Source organism: Tympanuchus pallidicinctus, unplaced genomic scaffold (assembly GCF_026119805.1).
Source record: "Tympanuchus pallidicinctus isolate F22 unplaced genomic scaffold, pur_lepc_1.0 scaffold5, whole genome shotgun sequence".
In the NCBI taxonomy this organism is placed as follows: domain Eukaryota; kingdom Metazoa; phylum Chordata; class Aves; order Galliformes; family Phasianidae; genus Tympanuchus; species Tympanuchus pallidicinctus.
Window position 1 is genome coordinate 12683263 of NW_026294769.1, and position 16896 is coordinate 12700158.

General features: G+C 36.7%; 1 protein-coding gene across 3 annotated transcripts in view; it reads right to left on the bottom strand.

The window, feature by feature from the left end:
• Positions 1–16896, bottom strand: part of GALNT1 (polypeptide N-acetylgalactosaminyltransferase 1) — a 74931-nt gene that overhangs the window by 23616 nt on the left and 34419 nt on the right. For all 3 annotated transcript variants that reach the window (XM_052704374.1, XM_052704376.1, XM_052704375.1), the window contains 2 exons: positions 14543–14717; positions 1188–1354 (listed from right to left, as the gene is read on the bottom strand). In XM_052704374.1, the coding sequence (XP_052560334.1) occupies positions 1188–1354; positions 14543–14717 (342 nt within the window). The remainder of the gene's footprint in view (positions 1–1187; positions 1355–14542; positions 14718–16896) is intronic.

A 16896-nucleotide genomic window follows, 5' to 3' on the forward strand; every position in this document is an offset into this window, starting at 1 on the left:
TCCTGCTAGTTACTGTAATCCACACACCGTAATGCTACTCAGACCACATGGTCTGCAATCCAGCATCACTTCCTGTACATAGATTGTGTTTGTTCAGATGTTTGTACCCATCTTACTGAGAAGTTGGAATTAACATAATAAGCAGAATATGCATTTTGCAATATTGGAATCAGAAGCCTCAAACTGAGATATCAGCATGCTGGTTGCTCAATTTTCCAACTAAAGCAGGGAAATTACTGCTGATGCAGATAAATACAGATGACCGCCAACAAATGGTGGCTGCCAAAATTCTATTTATTTACTTTAAATAGTGGCCTCCTCACTATTAATATACTGGAGATCTTCCAATACAGAAATATATTTTAAAAGCAATATTTCAACATACTTCAGAAAACATGACATTCTCTCATTCTCATACACACACACACACACACACACACACAAGAAAAAGTATCCCTCAAGTTACACTTCATAACCAAGAACACTGACAAAAATCAATCAAGAAATAAAACAAATAACTGATCTAGAATGAGCTACCAAGTACTTTCCAGAATATTATCTTTATTTCTACTATATTGTAATTTACAAAAATCACTGCCAAGCAAAATCTAAATAAAGTCACTTTAAGAAAATCAGCTTCAAGTTTTGTCCATTAATTTCATTATATAAGGTAACAAAACAAGTTTTATTCTGTATCACAGAACTTTCACTTTGTCCACTGACCATTAAAAAGTGGAATCTCACACAGCAGGGAAACTGAACTGCAATTTCCCATAAACTGAAAAGTCAATACTGATCCCTTTGAGCACCATGTTTGATAGTGGTACCAAAAGTAAATTGGGGTGTGTGTGAAGAAGAAAGTTGCCTTTACTATTACTCATCACATTGCTCAAATTTTAAATGCCCCAAGCCTTAATAACGTGTTACAGTTCCAAATGTAGAACAAGAAAATGGTAGCAGGATAAACACAATCTCTATAATGTCAACAAAAAAGCAGACAAAATTGTATTCGTTTTCAGAGCAGAATGATCCATTTGTAATTGATAAGGGGCATATGCTTATTGCCCTTCAACCCCACTACTGTGTTTTGCTGAGCAAAGCTAAGCCAGTAAAACTTCGCTTTCAATTTTTGAAGAAACAAGAATAACAAACTGCAATATCTTAAAGGTATCAACATTTATCATTACCTCTTTCACTGGCATCATCAACAAGTACAATTTCTTCCAGCATGTGTCGTGGTGACCGGTTTATCACACTATGAACAGTTCGTAGAAGTGTGCTCCAAGCCTCATTGTGAAAAACAATGACAACACTTGTTGTGGGAAGGTTGTCTGCATACACCTTTGTTTTACAACTGTTAATCAAAAAAAAAAAAAAAAAAAAAAAAGAGCATTTGTAACGATCAAGTTAGGACTGCAAGTTTGAAGTTTATTTCTTAGTAAAACCAAAAAGCAATTTATGATATATCAACACTGTGTGAATGTCCCAGGTGTGACAAAAGGAGGAAAAAGTGCACAAATTAATATTCCCACATTAAAAAATCCTTACATTGATGCATACATCTAGTATTCCAACCTTCCACTCAGAAAGGAACCTTCATGGAGTAACCAGTACTTGAAATGACAGATGTACGCACTGCCATCATACACAGCTAACCATATTTATTCCCGCTACTTGGATATGCAACGCTTCACAAAACAAATACATTAACTCCAGGTGCTAATTTAAGCCTGCATTCCCTCAGAGGGCAAGGGGTAGCCCTACTATTACAGGGACAGAGGGGGAAAAGGGATGAGAAATGCACAAGGTAAGAAATGGCAAACTTGAAAGAGATTGTGTAAATAAAGAATATATAACAAACAATAAAAACGTAACCCATCATCGTATGAGAAAAAGTTGTAGGCACATTTTATGTTTGTAACTTCGTTTCAACAGAAGAGCTTTCATTAGATCCCGACTCATTACATATAGTCATTCAAAAATAATCTGTTATAAATACTATTAGAATATGTTAAAAAGTATCACCTGTGGCCCTACTCAAGAGCCTGAGAAGTAAACAGCGCATATGTTTAACCAAAAGTATAAAAACAATACTGAAGGAACAAGCTGTCAGTACAGGATTGTGGTGTCAGCATCTATTCCCACCCTTCGGAAGAACCGGTGACACCATGAACACAAACCAAAAGAGGCTCACAGCATGAATATTTCATTTGCTAGCTAACTTGGTTAGCCACAGAGCCTGAAGCAAGAGCAGTTCTCATAACACACAGGCATTTTGGCTCTATGGTAGTGACAAAAAACCCTCAGTGAGCCTAGATCCCAGGTAAGACGAGGTATAATTTAAGTCCAGGTATAATTTAGGAAGCATCTCTAAGAGCTTCTGTGCAATCATGCTTCCCCTTCTGAGAATTGAAACACCAATATCTTTGAAACAGGCACTATCTGTCCTCAATATTAGACTTGTCTACAATCACAGCTGACTTTAATTATTCATTACAACAAGCAAGTGTCAAAATCTTTAGAGAAAACACTCATATCCCTGTTCTTTTTTATTTGATTCATGCATAAAGAAAATTTGTGAAGAATGTCAACTGACAAAGTATTATTTCTGTGGTATCGCTTGAAAAATAAAATAGCTTTTGGCAAAGACGCCTTGAATTTCAGATGGCAAATTCTACACATGGGCCAAATATTCCTTTCACTTGTTCAGCCCATTATGTTGCTTTAAAACCAAACCATCAATGTTTTATTCCTTCTACAGCACTGCTCCCTAGACCAGAAAACAAGGTATCTGAGTGTTGACTTTCAGCCTTAGTAGAAATGTAAATCTTCCAGTTGATCCTATATTTTTTTAAACAGAATATCTGTAGAAAAGCTGACATAGATCTGTTTGCTGTATTCCATAAGAAGCCATAACATCTCATTCAACAGGACTATCTTCCTGCAGTGGCCAAAAGCTTTGTCATTGCAATAGTAAATTTTGGATCTTCAGCCTTGACTATCTTGGTTTTATGGAAGATTTATTTTACTGAGTTCCAAACAAATGAACTGGTACAAAAAAAGCCAGCCACAGACAAGTACTTTTATAAAACACTGCACTGTCTTTAGCATAAAAACATCAGAATCTTTAAGATCCATCTTTAAAAGGAAACCTTTTATCCCTAACATGCCTGAAAGACATATAGAAGGTTGATGAGAGCCCCTTCTCAAGCATGTCCACTTCCGTGACCTGTAGAAGCTGAACATCCCTGCATCCATAACAAGACTTGCCTAACTAATATTTAGAGACTTTCACAAGTGGCAACACAATTTGTTTTGTAACCGTGTTCCTTTCAACTGTCTTTCTACACATACTTTGTCAATATACTTGCACATACATTTGTGACAAGATAAAAAAAAGTAGTTTTTAATTTTGAAATCATTGCCGTACGCTGCTTTCCCCCAGGAACACACTGCTGCAGAACGCAAAACAGAAAGAACAGTTAACTCAGAGCATCAGCCCTCTATGCGAAACCCACATTTTATCTTGAGTACCAAACCTTTAAATTAAGAATCCTTTTTGTCTTTCATTTGAAAACAAATTACCCCAGGAAGGGATTACTACTAAATTTAAAATGCAGCATTTGTTTCAACCAACAGATAAGCAACATTAGTAGCAGAACATAACCATCAAGGGTATGACATACAGGGCATGAATTAAGGGAAATTTGAATTTCAATTTACTACTAATACATTATGTTCCTTTAGTTGGATCATGCCTCAAATAGTTTTAAAATTGAGTGCATAATATCAGGAAGGCATACCATCTCCAGTAATTTAATGAAGACTCCAAACAGCAGCTGAGAATATCTACTTCACCTGAAATGCATCATCCTTTCCTTAATCTACGGCATGCATCAGGCAAATTCTTGGCTAATGCAACTCCATATATTATTTAGATTGTGGAAACTCCCTGGAAATATTAGATATTTTAAACGCAAGCAATGAATTATTACATTATACTTAAAGGTACAGAAAAAGAATAGGACAGACTACTTCAATACGACCAAGAAAAAAGCCTGATTAATCTGCATGTGTTGATGTACACTTTCCAATGAACAAAACAGTGAAGATTTTCTTATTTCCATATCAAGTCTCCTTCTCAGAACTGGAATCACCAGCTTCAGCCTCATTAACCATCTATTCCTCACTAATGTTTCATTTGTTGCTCTCAGGTAGTGAGGAAATGAAAGTGGATAAAACTCACTTCCTAATTGATTTGCCGCAATTTTTCACGTCCCATCAAAATCAGACTTGAGATATAAATGAAGTTTACAAGCATTGTGTAAAACATTTTGAAAAATGTTTTTACAAAGGAACCACAGGACAGTAACAGATAAGACACAGGGCTGACCTCTGTCAGATGCACATACGTAGGCACTGTTCACAGAATTTCACCTTTTTTCAATGTTGTGCCATAATTTGGAATGCTTTGGCCCATTGTTTACTCCTGGGCCTGCATTTCCTTAAGAGCAAAGGAGGGCAGTACGCTGGGTCCAAATTCTTCGCTCACCCAGGTTTATGCCTAACATGCCAAAAGCAAAACAAGGATGACAGATCACAGCGTATCTGTGGATAACATTGCTAACAAGGCCCTACAGCTTAATTTCAAAATTTTAAACTCATCACAGAAGTTTCTAAAGTGGAAGGTCAGAAGCAATTATTATTTATGCTTTTCTTCTCTACCATCTTCTTTTTTTTATGGAGATGGTAATTGAATCATACATAGAAGCTCTGTACATTTTAGACAGGGAGTTGCATATAAAAAAATCTCCAGAAAGATATTGTTTGGTGTACTGTGTATAGCCACTTCAAAACAACTTGAAAGAATCTGAAAACCACTGAATAAACTGTTTACTCTTTTCTCCTTCGGTTCAGGCTGTAAACAGTCTGTGGGAGATTTTACAAAAAAAAAAAAAATAACCTCAAAAAGACAAGTATTATTTGAATAGAATTGCCCTATTTTAGTCATTAAATCTCATATTTTAAACTTTCTGTAATCATAAACTTGCAAGGAAAGAACTTCCGACTCCTACTGATCAGAATATTAAAACTTCTATCCCATTTGACAAGATAGCTTTGGTCAAGAAATAAACATCACTGCAATACTTTGCGAAGCTGCATATCCTAAGTGTACAGTTGAAACTTCTAGTTGTTGGTTAAAAATGACAGCCAACATGAAGGACTGAATCTCTGTTAAAAGAATTAACTGTACATAGTTTTGGAAGGTGGTCTTCTTCAATTTTCAATCTTTATAAAGAAATATCTGGTATAGAAAAATTTACAGTTTGTTAACATTTAATTTACCCAGCCAACAACAACAAAAAATCCTCTAAACTCAAAATGTGGAATAAAAGATTTTAAAAAGAAAACCAAAAAAGGAACAACAATTTTACCTTCCAGTAAATGCAAAAGGGATCATTCAGAGTACTTCAAGACCTTATGAAATGCAAGTCTTCCAAAGCATCTAAACAGCATTCATGATGCTATTCATGACTGCAGATGAGCACCTCATTGTTACCAGGTCTGCCAAAGCTGATACCAAAGTACTTAATGCTACCAGTGCAAGATTCCAGACACCTCAGCTTACAACTTATTCTCTTCTATACCTTTCGAGTATTAGCAATGCCCGAGCCTTCAAGATGCTAAGAACTAGGGTGAGTACACTGATTTTGTGTTACCTACATCACCAGAATCATTTGCTCTCAACCTTAATGTACAACTAGCAGAACTGGAACTCTTATCTTCTATGTTAGTGAAGGAATGAGGGAAACATACTTAACCACTGCTGAAACAGAAGTAATCTATTGGAGGATCTTAAACAATCCCTCATTTGAATTCCTCAGAAGTGAAATTCTTCTGATAACCATCCTGCTCTGCTTACTGCCTAAGACCAACAAAGCCTACCCTTCATTGTCCTTATATCACCTCTTCCAACTTACTGTTGAGATTTTCAGAGAAACTTAGATATTAGCTTAGAAACACAACGCTGCAAGCAACTCTGCTAATATTTGGCATTTTATCAATACTATAACACTGTATTCACTGAACATAATTTCGAGAAATTATACTTACAACTCAAGATCAAGTGCTATGTGCAACACTGTCATATCTTTAAAGTCCCTATGTACAGTATTAGAAGCAATCCATTTGCACACCCTTCGAAATCATGCTAAATCTTTTTTTGGAAGTAATGTAATAAAATGGGATTTTATATGAGATATATAAGATCAGTATATTTCATAAGCTGAAGAACTGCTGTCAAAAGAAAGTCTGCAAACATAGTAGAGATCTTGTTGGAAATCAATTATACACTACCATGATGTCTATGCAGAAAGAGACTATGAGGACATAAAAACAAAAACGCAGTAGATAGGCAGTACCAAAGCCAAGATTTGGTATATGTGACATCAATTTTATACCCAGATTCCACCAGCTTTCCAAGGGAAGAAAGCACAAGCAATACAATAATTTACAATGGCTCAGAAATATTAGCAGCACTCAAAACACTTGCACGACCCTTGTTTTCCAAACCCAAAGCACGTATCAATGAAAGACAGAGCTGGAATGCAAGCACAAGTATCCACTCTGCACTTCACAGCTCAGATGGGAAATCACACTAGAGCTCAGACCACAGCTCGTATGTGCAGTATGCTAATGCAGTACAAATGCATATTTGAAAGGAACAACAGAAGGGAGTGAGGGGAAATGTATTTAGTCATCTTACAGATGTAGTCCAAGCCTTTATCTTGCACAGTACAAACAACAGTTAAAAATAAAAGCTGCATTTACAAATAAAATGCATCTCAGAACTTAAATATGAGAAAGAAGAACTGCATCAGAGCCGAGGTTTTGAGGAAACGCGGTACAACACAGTGCCCAGAATAAACCTGTTTAATACTAGTGATACAGCATAAAAAGTATAATCTTTAATATTAAAATGCACTCTGGAAAATATGCATAAGTTCCTGAAGGCTTGAAAATACAACTATTGAGGATACTGAAGTTAATGCCAAATCACTAGAAAATACAAACTCCTATCATAAAACCTCGGGCTTTGATTAATAATGGCCCCATCATGCTGCAGTGCTGTGAATCTACCCGTATCCGTTGTTTACCTGCCCATCTGCCTAAAGTTATAGTTTGCAACAACTTAAGGCAACAAAGCTGAGGCACAGCCCTGCCCAATGCAAACACTACTCCCTCCTTAAACCACAGGTGAAAACATGTTGGAAATAAAACTGAGTCACCCTGAAGCTGCTGATGCTCACACATTTCTAGCAGAGAATAACATCTCTGTTAGCAGAGGTGATGGAAAGTGCCAAAACACTGCATCAACAACCACCAGCATTCAAATCAAGTGATGCTTTTCTGGTAAACAGTGACTTAAGTCTTTCCTGTACATCAGCAGCAGCCTTTCGACATCATCACAAGAAGAGCATTAGTAAAACTGTTTCCAACATAAATTTTCAGAATAACCCATTGTGACTAGAGACAACTAAGATGGACAAAGATAATATTAACAGGACACAACACAGCAAAAAGGGTTAAAAGCAGTATTTCTGAGAAACATGGAATTGCTGATCAACAGAATGTGCCACAGCTTCTTTTATCAAACAACCCTGCATACAACCACAGCTTTAACTTGTAGCTGCACAAAGAGAAAGCGCTGCACAGAAGTTTGCAACAAAACCTCACACTACAGAGGAAAGCTGCTTCTTCCAATCAGATCAGAACAATTTGTTTTAAAAAGAGCTCTTCACTTCTGTAATACACATCACAGCTCCAATTAACCTGTCTAAACTGATGACCTGAATGCTACTAATTCTTATCTAAGCACTTCCATCCAGCCTGCTTAAGTACCTTGCCTTCAATAGCATTGCGTAGTTTACCTGCCATCCTTTCTTCTGCTTTCAAAGGTTTGTATATAAGAAAGGCTGTATTATCTCATGATTCAAGCAGAACTCTGCTTTAAATCCTGAAAATAAAATCCAACACAGTCCTTACAACACCACTATGGTTACAGAATTGAAGAAGTTCACAAAAGTAATTACCTACAATTGAATGTTGTTCCCATCAAAGTTACCACAGGAAAGTACTTTTTGAAGTAAGGAAAAAAAGAATTCTGTCCTCAAAGACGGAAATACACTAAGTTCTCTAGCCATATCATTTTCCATACTTAACCAATCAACTAGAATAAAGTTTGTGACATGGTTGCTCATCCAAAAATGGAAAACTCGTAGCTAAGAATGAGTCGGTCAAATCTTTGTCCGTGTGCACACACCTACGTAACTGCATGTGTGTATATGCCTACAGACAAAGACAACAATTTGCAGGAAGCGTGCTCATTTTTGAAGAGACAACTTTTAAAAACTTTCTTTCTAGGAGAAAGATTTGTAGCTGATTTCTTCCAACGTGAACATTTGAAATTGATTCTGTATGAACCCAGTAACAACCTAAATGAAAACAAAAGCCAGACAAAAAATGCAAAACAAAATAAAGTATCTGCTTTGAAAAACAACAGTTAAATCTTCAGTGCCTTACAAGCTTTCAGACTTACAGTGTGACATTGCTGAAATTTACACTGCTTTTCAAGGGATCAGCAGATCTCCTTTGCAGATGCCAGACTAATTAATAGCCTAGATTTCTAGCTTGTAACATGAACGTAATGTTGAACAAACTTCAGTAGTTTTCCACCATCATCCTGACAACTTAGCTCTTTTTTATTACCTTTTTTCTATCACCGTGACCCAAGCTAAACGAGTAAAAAACTTCACCAAGAATATCACAATTTATGAGCCTATTTAGTTCCTCGTGATTTTATGAGGATTTTTGCACAAACTTGCCATTGCAAAGTTTCTTTTCCCTATATTCCACCTAAATAGCTGCAGCCCTCAACTGCACCCTAAGCAATAATCTCCCTTTTCAATGCCACAGTTCCAGCCCATCCCCCTCTTTACAACAGATGAGGCAATCACACAGCTGCTGGGTGTCACTGTTGCTTCCATTTGCTGGCCAACAAACCCACTCCCCCAGCCCTGGGGAATGCAAACCTCCACTCAGCCAGTGAGCTGCAAGGCCACACAAATGTTGGATCAGCATCAACAGAAGCAGTGCTGAGATTTTTGGCTGCACCCAATTATATACAATACACAATTTACACCTGATGATACACAACGTGAAGCTATTCCCTTGGCTCTTCTCCTGAATTAAAATCATTAGAGAGAACACTTCTTCACAAAGCTCGTAACGGTCAAGACTTCAAGCGTTACCATTAAAAAACAAACTATAAAACTTAATATACTGAGTTCCAACAGCTTACTGTTGCATGTATGCCTTTAGTAGTTCTATCTTTAATAGGTATATGCAAATAGACTATTTTCCTCACACAACAGCTGTGTAAATTCTAGGAATTTGCATCATCTTGTAATTCAACTGTAGTAACAAAGCGTACAGGGCAACCCCTGCAGTCAGGATTCTTAATTTCTGCAAACAAGAATTCTGGTATGTTCTCACTCGAATATTTCAGCCTTAAAATGGACAAATTTTTAAACTTTAAGTAAATTTTAAGTATGAAAAGCAAGTTGCAGTCTCAGAACTGAAAGCATTATATTGCATCCTATAATTAGCATACGTGATGCATCCCTAAACCTGGATCTATATACTGTTTTTTCCAAGCAAAGAGATGAATGATGAGAATTAGTTGTATGAATGACTTGCTCAGAAATAAGCCAAGCATCATAAGCCAAACACAGACTCAGCAACATTCATACAAATAAGACTTAGAATAGTTTTAATCATGGGAGAGAGGAGGAAAGCCAACTTCATCCAGACCGTAAAATAAAGCTTCAAAGTAGGAACTGAACAGGAGCAAAAAAAGCCTTCAATAATAACTTAAACCAGCCACATTACTGGCCTAGTTGAATATTATGGGATGTGTGCTCCTTAATTTTCTAAGTTGCTGAAGCCAAAGCTTGTATGAATTTTAAACCTAGTTCATTCAAATACGTAAGTCCATCTAGCTAAAAACTGATTACACACTAACACCGTCTGCATCACTCAAACATCTGCATCACTGCTCCCACAGTACAGACAGCTTGAGAGGACAGGCAATATGCAGGATTTAACAGAGGTACAGTAAGGTGTCCCATACACTTAATTCTGGTTACATTTTACCAAATCTGGAATAACTGAAAAGGAAGGTATTTTATGCCAAACTGTACAAAGATGCAGCTTGAAGAAAGGACATGAAGGTACCCAAAGCTCTCCTCATCCCTTCCTGCTTCTAGGGGAAACCCAACATCTTTCCAAGAGATCTCAGCCTGCACTATAAAATATCCCAATGGAAGCGCCAGTGGTGACTAGCACTTAATGCTGCACAACACTGTGTTGCCCAGCTATGCCTCCATTGCTTCCAGCCTTGATCACCTGGGCCAGGAAAAGTAGGGAGTTTTGCACACTCTTTTCCAGAGCACAGAGGTCAGCACTGGGATTAAACTCTCCCAACAAAGGAGACCCAAATGTCTCCTTAAATGTTCTGTATGTTCAACAAATCTTTAAGATTTGTGAGGCCTGAAAACTTCAGTCTTTGTACACAGTACTCATTCTTTGGTTTCCAAAGCAGCTTCAAAATCACCTCAAATAGAACTGAGACCAAATATAAGCTACCACACAAAGTTCATGCATTTAACCACACCACTTTCCAGCCTGATCAGTAAAACAGATAGGCAGAGCTAACTGCATGCTTCAGTCACTGAAACCTATTTCAGTTGTTGTCTTCTCATCTTCAGCAAAATCAAGACTCTCATGCTCCTCATCACCCAACATTTTACTCTTTGCTGTCATGTCAAACCTACAGCTGCACACTTTCCTGGCAAGTGTGAATCCCACTTTGATGACTGATTCACAGACCAGACTAAGACACACTTACATGAAATAATCTACTAGCGACTTAAAACCAGCCTGCTGTTCCCAGCTGCTTGCTCCTCCACACCAACATCCCTCCAGAGGCTGTGGCCCCAGCATTTATTATTAATTACAATAACATGCTCCAATGCAGATTCATGGAAATATCTAAGTTTAAAAATATTACTACTTTCTTAATGTTTATTTTGTTTTTGTTGTTGTTTCTCTATTAACCCACCAGAAGCTTAAGTAGAACATTTACTCTTACAGACACAAAAGACTGCCAATTCAGTCGTATCTCAGTGATTTTAAAGGCATTTATTTGCCTCAGTAATTTGGTGACAAATAGTAAAAATAACTATCAACATCTAAATAAGACCAGGGCACAGCTCAGCAGAACTCAGATTAGAATTTGTGAAGACATCTGATACAGAGGAGTTCCACTACGCTGGACAAGTACCCAGAAGCTAAGACAAATTACATATTGTTTTTCATTAAGAAACAAAGTTTCTTGGCCAAAACAAACATTCTTCCCCATGTGGTTTACGTACTGAGATGAAACAACAAACACTCAGATGCAGAAGCGCAAGACAGAAAACAGAATCTGTACAGGTAAGAGCTCCATATGGTTGCGAGGGATTGAGCAGTGGATTCTGGGGGGACGAGAAATTAGTGTGAATGGTAACACAGATTCCCTTGGTAGCTGCTGTTTGATAGAATTATAGAATGGCCCAGGTTGAAAAGGATGAACATCTAGTTTCAACCCCCTGCTATGTGCAGGGTCGCCAACCACCAGGACCAGGCTACCCAGAGCCACATGCAGCCTGGCCTTGAATGCCTCCAGGGATGGGGGATCCACAGCCTCCTAGGGCAACCTGTGTGTCCATCCGGGTTCCAGTGTGTCACCATCCTCTGACATTAGCATTAAATACATAAGCAAACTGTCCTGCCTTGGCACACCTAACTTCCGTACCTTTACAAAGATTAACTAATTGTTTGGCCATCCTTTGACATCCTTATTGCAGAAGAACTGATGCTGGCAAAGAATTATAGAACTTGAAATGGTCACATCTTCCCCCTATACCACATTAAAGGAAGCAACCCAACAAAACTCAAGAAGAAAATGACACAGTTGAACACCTCAGCTTGAGCATATCCCACTTCTTCAAAACTTGGCTAAAAGGAATTGTGGCAGCTGTGCTGTAAGCACACTGATGTGGTGAGGCATGGTTAGAAATCAGCAGCTCTCCTCCAGAACTACTTCCCTCTTAGCAGGGATGCAGACAGAACAAGTTACAGCAGAAGCAATTCCACTAACACAGCAGAAAGGACTTCTGACCATGTGAACATTTTGACTGAACAGATAAATATTATTGTAAGACATACACCTAACATTTGGACATCCTTATAGTTTTCGCAATTCTGAAAATGGCTAGAGTTCCAGAAAAGTCATATTAACCCACTCACACAGATTAAGATGCTCTTGCATTGCAAACACAACATTTTCAGGTTTCCTCAAGAAACTTTAACAATCCCCAACTTCTTAACTTGCTTGACCTTGGAGAATACATACTGAGAAGACCATGAAGAGAACTGTTTTAAGGGACCTTTTCTCTGTCAAAATCTACTAAAAATATGCACTTCAAGTGGATATTAGCTATTTACAGCAACAGAAAATAGAGCTTTGCCCTGAGACCTTGCCTATGATTTTACGCTAAGATTTCATTCCTGTACAGAAAGTACTGTAATCAATTTTTTGTCCATCCAAATGTAAGAGGTGAACAAATTTAATGCAACTGAATTTATAATTCACATCTTAGCACAAAACACAGTAACTGCAGCACATGGCCATGCATACAAGGAAAGTCATTAGAGCTGAACCTAATTTTAAGATTGTAATTTGAGTTGTCTGCAAAAGGTTGAATGATGCTTAACTAATAGAATTGTAAACATTTATAACAATTTCTCTTTCCATTTTTGGTTAATTCAGGGTCTAGACTTTAAAGATTACAATCAAGTCAATGTTTTAGATCCACGTGTAAGGAATGTGTTTCCTTAACTTTGTACTTACACTGTAGAAGTAGCAGAAAACATACAGGCAAGTTTTCCAACATGAATGCTGATAAACAGATGTTATTTAATTTCCTCCTTAGTTCCAAGATAATCATGAACGATTACCCATGTTTACCTTCCAAATTAACCAGCTGCTGTAACTATCATTTCCCCAAAGTTTTGATAATTCATTCCATTTAGTTCTCCCAAAAAACAAACAAACAAAAAACACTAAACCATACAGAAATCACCAGAAATTAGCATTCCAGCTGTGACAAAAGTCTCCAAAGGATCTGATGATATTCCTTGCTGCTAAAACAAGATTAGAATGTTAACGAGAAGTTCTCACCCCCTTTAAATCACCATTTTATAAAGAAAATTTCTTATCATATAGCAGGCATCATTCATGTGAAACTCCACAAACACCAAGAGATCCACTGCCAAATTCCAACCACGATCAGAGCAATAATGTGAAACAAGAAAAAAACACCAAAAAAACCAAAGATATCCCAGCTTCAAAAAGAAACCCTACAGGTTTATGCATTTTACATTCTTTCTCTGTACCGAGAAACAGGTAAGTAATGACCAATAAATTAGACTAAAAATCAACACAAAGTTGCACTGGTTCTATCTCGGGAGACCTTTCTTTCTTTATTTATTAAATCCATCTCAATTAGTAAAAAAACCAGCACACTGTGGAACGCGCACACTACACAGAACCACTTAAATCATTGCTCCAGGCAAAGTTATGCATAAAGCAGCTATTTATCACCCATTAAAAATGAAAAGTGGTCAGAGCTTCATCTCAATCCCATTATCATCTTGAAAGGTAGGAAATGAAAAACAAATTAATCCAGCATCTAAGCCTTGTGTATACAAAAGTGATAGCTGACCTTCAAAAGAAAGATTTCCCATAGCACATAATTACTGAAGAATGCAGATAACTGATGGGCAAAATCTTATTTCACAAGCTCTGTTTCACTTCCCAAGTAAAAGGGACTCGAGGCAGAAAGCCATCAGCTACCTGTTCAGATCAGCCCTAAGAGAGGAGAGTAATCTTAGTTTTATTTAAAACAAGGCTATGATTTCCTTTTTCATTATGACTCAAATAGCATTGAAAGAATCAATATTTCAGAGGTGAGATCAAAAATAAACTAGATGGATATTAGCAAACACTATAATGCAAGCTAAATGAGGCTTTGAACATTTCATTAGGCAAGAAATGTTTAAAGTATTTATTTCTCATCATCATATCTTTTCTATTTCATACAACGTAGAACTTTAGTCTGCCTCATTAAAAGTAAAGCATGAAGTTTGCAAAGAAGATATTTCTTCTTGAAACACCAGTTCTCAAGTGAACTTTGTTTTCACTCAGATTAAATTTTATTTCCTGAACAGCATTTATACTCGTAATCAGATTCATTGTTAAATAACACTGAAGGAAACTGGTCTCTGCTCTTAAAGCTAATTTCACCTAAGTGCTATACATACAGGAAATTGCACTCTCCATTTATATATAGTTTTTAATACAATACATATTGCTTACCCTTCTAACCGGACATCGGGTAAAGATCTGTTGAGTGCAATCATTTCACTTGCCATTAAGTTAAACTGGTTTATTTTAAACATTTCTTTCATTTTTTCTTGCTCCTCTTTTGGAATGACCACAGGCTTCCCCATCTCTCCCGGTCCTTCATGTGGCTTTTGTATGGGTTCTGGAACTAAAAACAAATAAAATGTTAGTAAGTATTTCTACGTTTATTTATATTTTATTTTACACAGTAGACTGTTCTTGCTTTAAAACGGAGTTCTAAAAACACCAGGTTTTGTAATAAAAACAAATCTTTGTACTGGGATTTTAATGGAAGTAGTTAAACGCTGCTCTCAGAATTACCATTCATGTGAAAAAAATATTATCATCATGCTCTGGAACAACAGATATTTATGCAACTGAGTATTCAATCTTAACAGAAACTATTGTTTAAAACAAAGAAAATTGAATTTCAATTATCTGACCAAACTGATAAGAGAGAAAAAGGAGAAGAGATTAAAAGACTTCTTACATTTTTAATTTCTTTTAAATAAAAACATTTAATAAGGCTATTGGTTAAAAGTTCTTTACAAGCATTCATTCACTTTTCTCCTGAACTGTTATAACGTTCAAATATTGAATTTGGGTTATATTCCTACAAACTTAGTACAAACTTTAATGAAAAAAAAAAAAAACAAAAACAAAAACTAATTTAAGTCCTAAACAGAAGAGCAGAAAAATATTTCCATAATTAAGTCACTCTTAAAAAAATAAAATGTCCAAGACTTCCATCCTTGATGAAACACTAAAGACATAACATATAAACACACTAATACTTGAAATACATACATACATACATATATGCGCACACACACCAGTAAGTGAAACGAGTTGCTGGTTTGCATTTAGCATTAACCAGTTACAGCCATAATATGCTCCATACGAGGTATTTTCTTTTTCAAATATCTCAAGCAACTGCACTAAAGCAATAGCAGTTAGCAGAGAAAATCCTCCAACCACAATGGTGTTTTCTTTATACCACGTTCCCTATGACTGCAAGCTGAGCTATATAACACTAGAAGCTGCCAGCTTCTAGTACTCCAGTACTCCAAAAAGTAAAAGAATCAGTAGGTCCAAGCGTATCCTAAGCAGGCTGGATTTAGGCACATGCTTTAACCATGCTCTAAATCAAGTCACCTGTTTTGCCTCCGTACTTAAGAAAGTACAGCTTGAACTTCATTGGTACAAAAGCATCTAAACTTGCTGATATGCAACTGTGTGTAAGCTCTTGAACTAGAATTTGTGCATTCTTAGATGGTAATTAAGATAAAATAATAACATAAAATTAGGCAATTATTTAGGCTTAATAAAAACAATGTGAGTTATGTTATCATCACTGCATATTAAATTTACAGCACTCAGTTATTTTCTGTTCAGATGAATCTATATGATTGTTTAATAGACTCAAAATCTATTAGAATATTGTTATATAAGAATGTTTTAGAGCATTAACAGTCTTTCAACGTACCCAAGAGTTAATTCCTTATCCTAGAATAATTCTGATTTAGAATAAAAAAAAAATTCTGCTTTATTTACACATTCACTTTTCTCATAACTTAGCTAAACCAGCTCACCTGAACAAGTAGATTAACTAAGAATTGAGATGCTAGTTTAACACTTCTATGACCTGAATCCAGGCGTACAAATTTCACAAATTCATTAGAACAACACTTAGGCTTCATTAGCAAACACATAATACTTGATTTCAAGCTTTACATAAATGAGATATTCTCTCCTATCTCCTATAGAAAAAGCCAGCAGCCATTAAACAAACCCACAGGCATTTTATAGATCATAGTAAATACAAAGACAGGCCAACTTGGTGTGCAAGCATAGGGATAACTTTCCAAGAAGATTTAGCTATTGGCTCTCAGGTTTCTGCATTTAGTCACCTGTTTTCTCACAAAAGAACAAAGTTCTCAGAAATACAAACAAAAACCATTCTTGCACAGTGACTAACATACACACTGTTAAAAGAAAGCCCAACTACAGCGCTCATTTGTGCACTAGCTATGGAAAAATAAATCTTTCCTTCGAAGGAATGCTGACAAGCACTGATGACATAATAAACTGGCTGTTAGGTTGTACTTACAAGTTTCAGCCATAGTGAAGGGGATGAGTAAAAGCTTAAACCTGTGACTAAATCACTAACTCATGTAATCCCTGCCATGGTTCCCAACTCTCTGTCCTCCCGTGTCACTTTAGCTCCCGAGACCTGTATACCCCAAAGACCATTCCAGTTCCCCTTTGCACCAGCACCTCCATCCAGTCCCCTTATGGTCTTTCTCTTCCCACCTCACCTTTTTTTC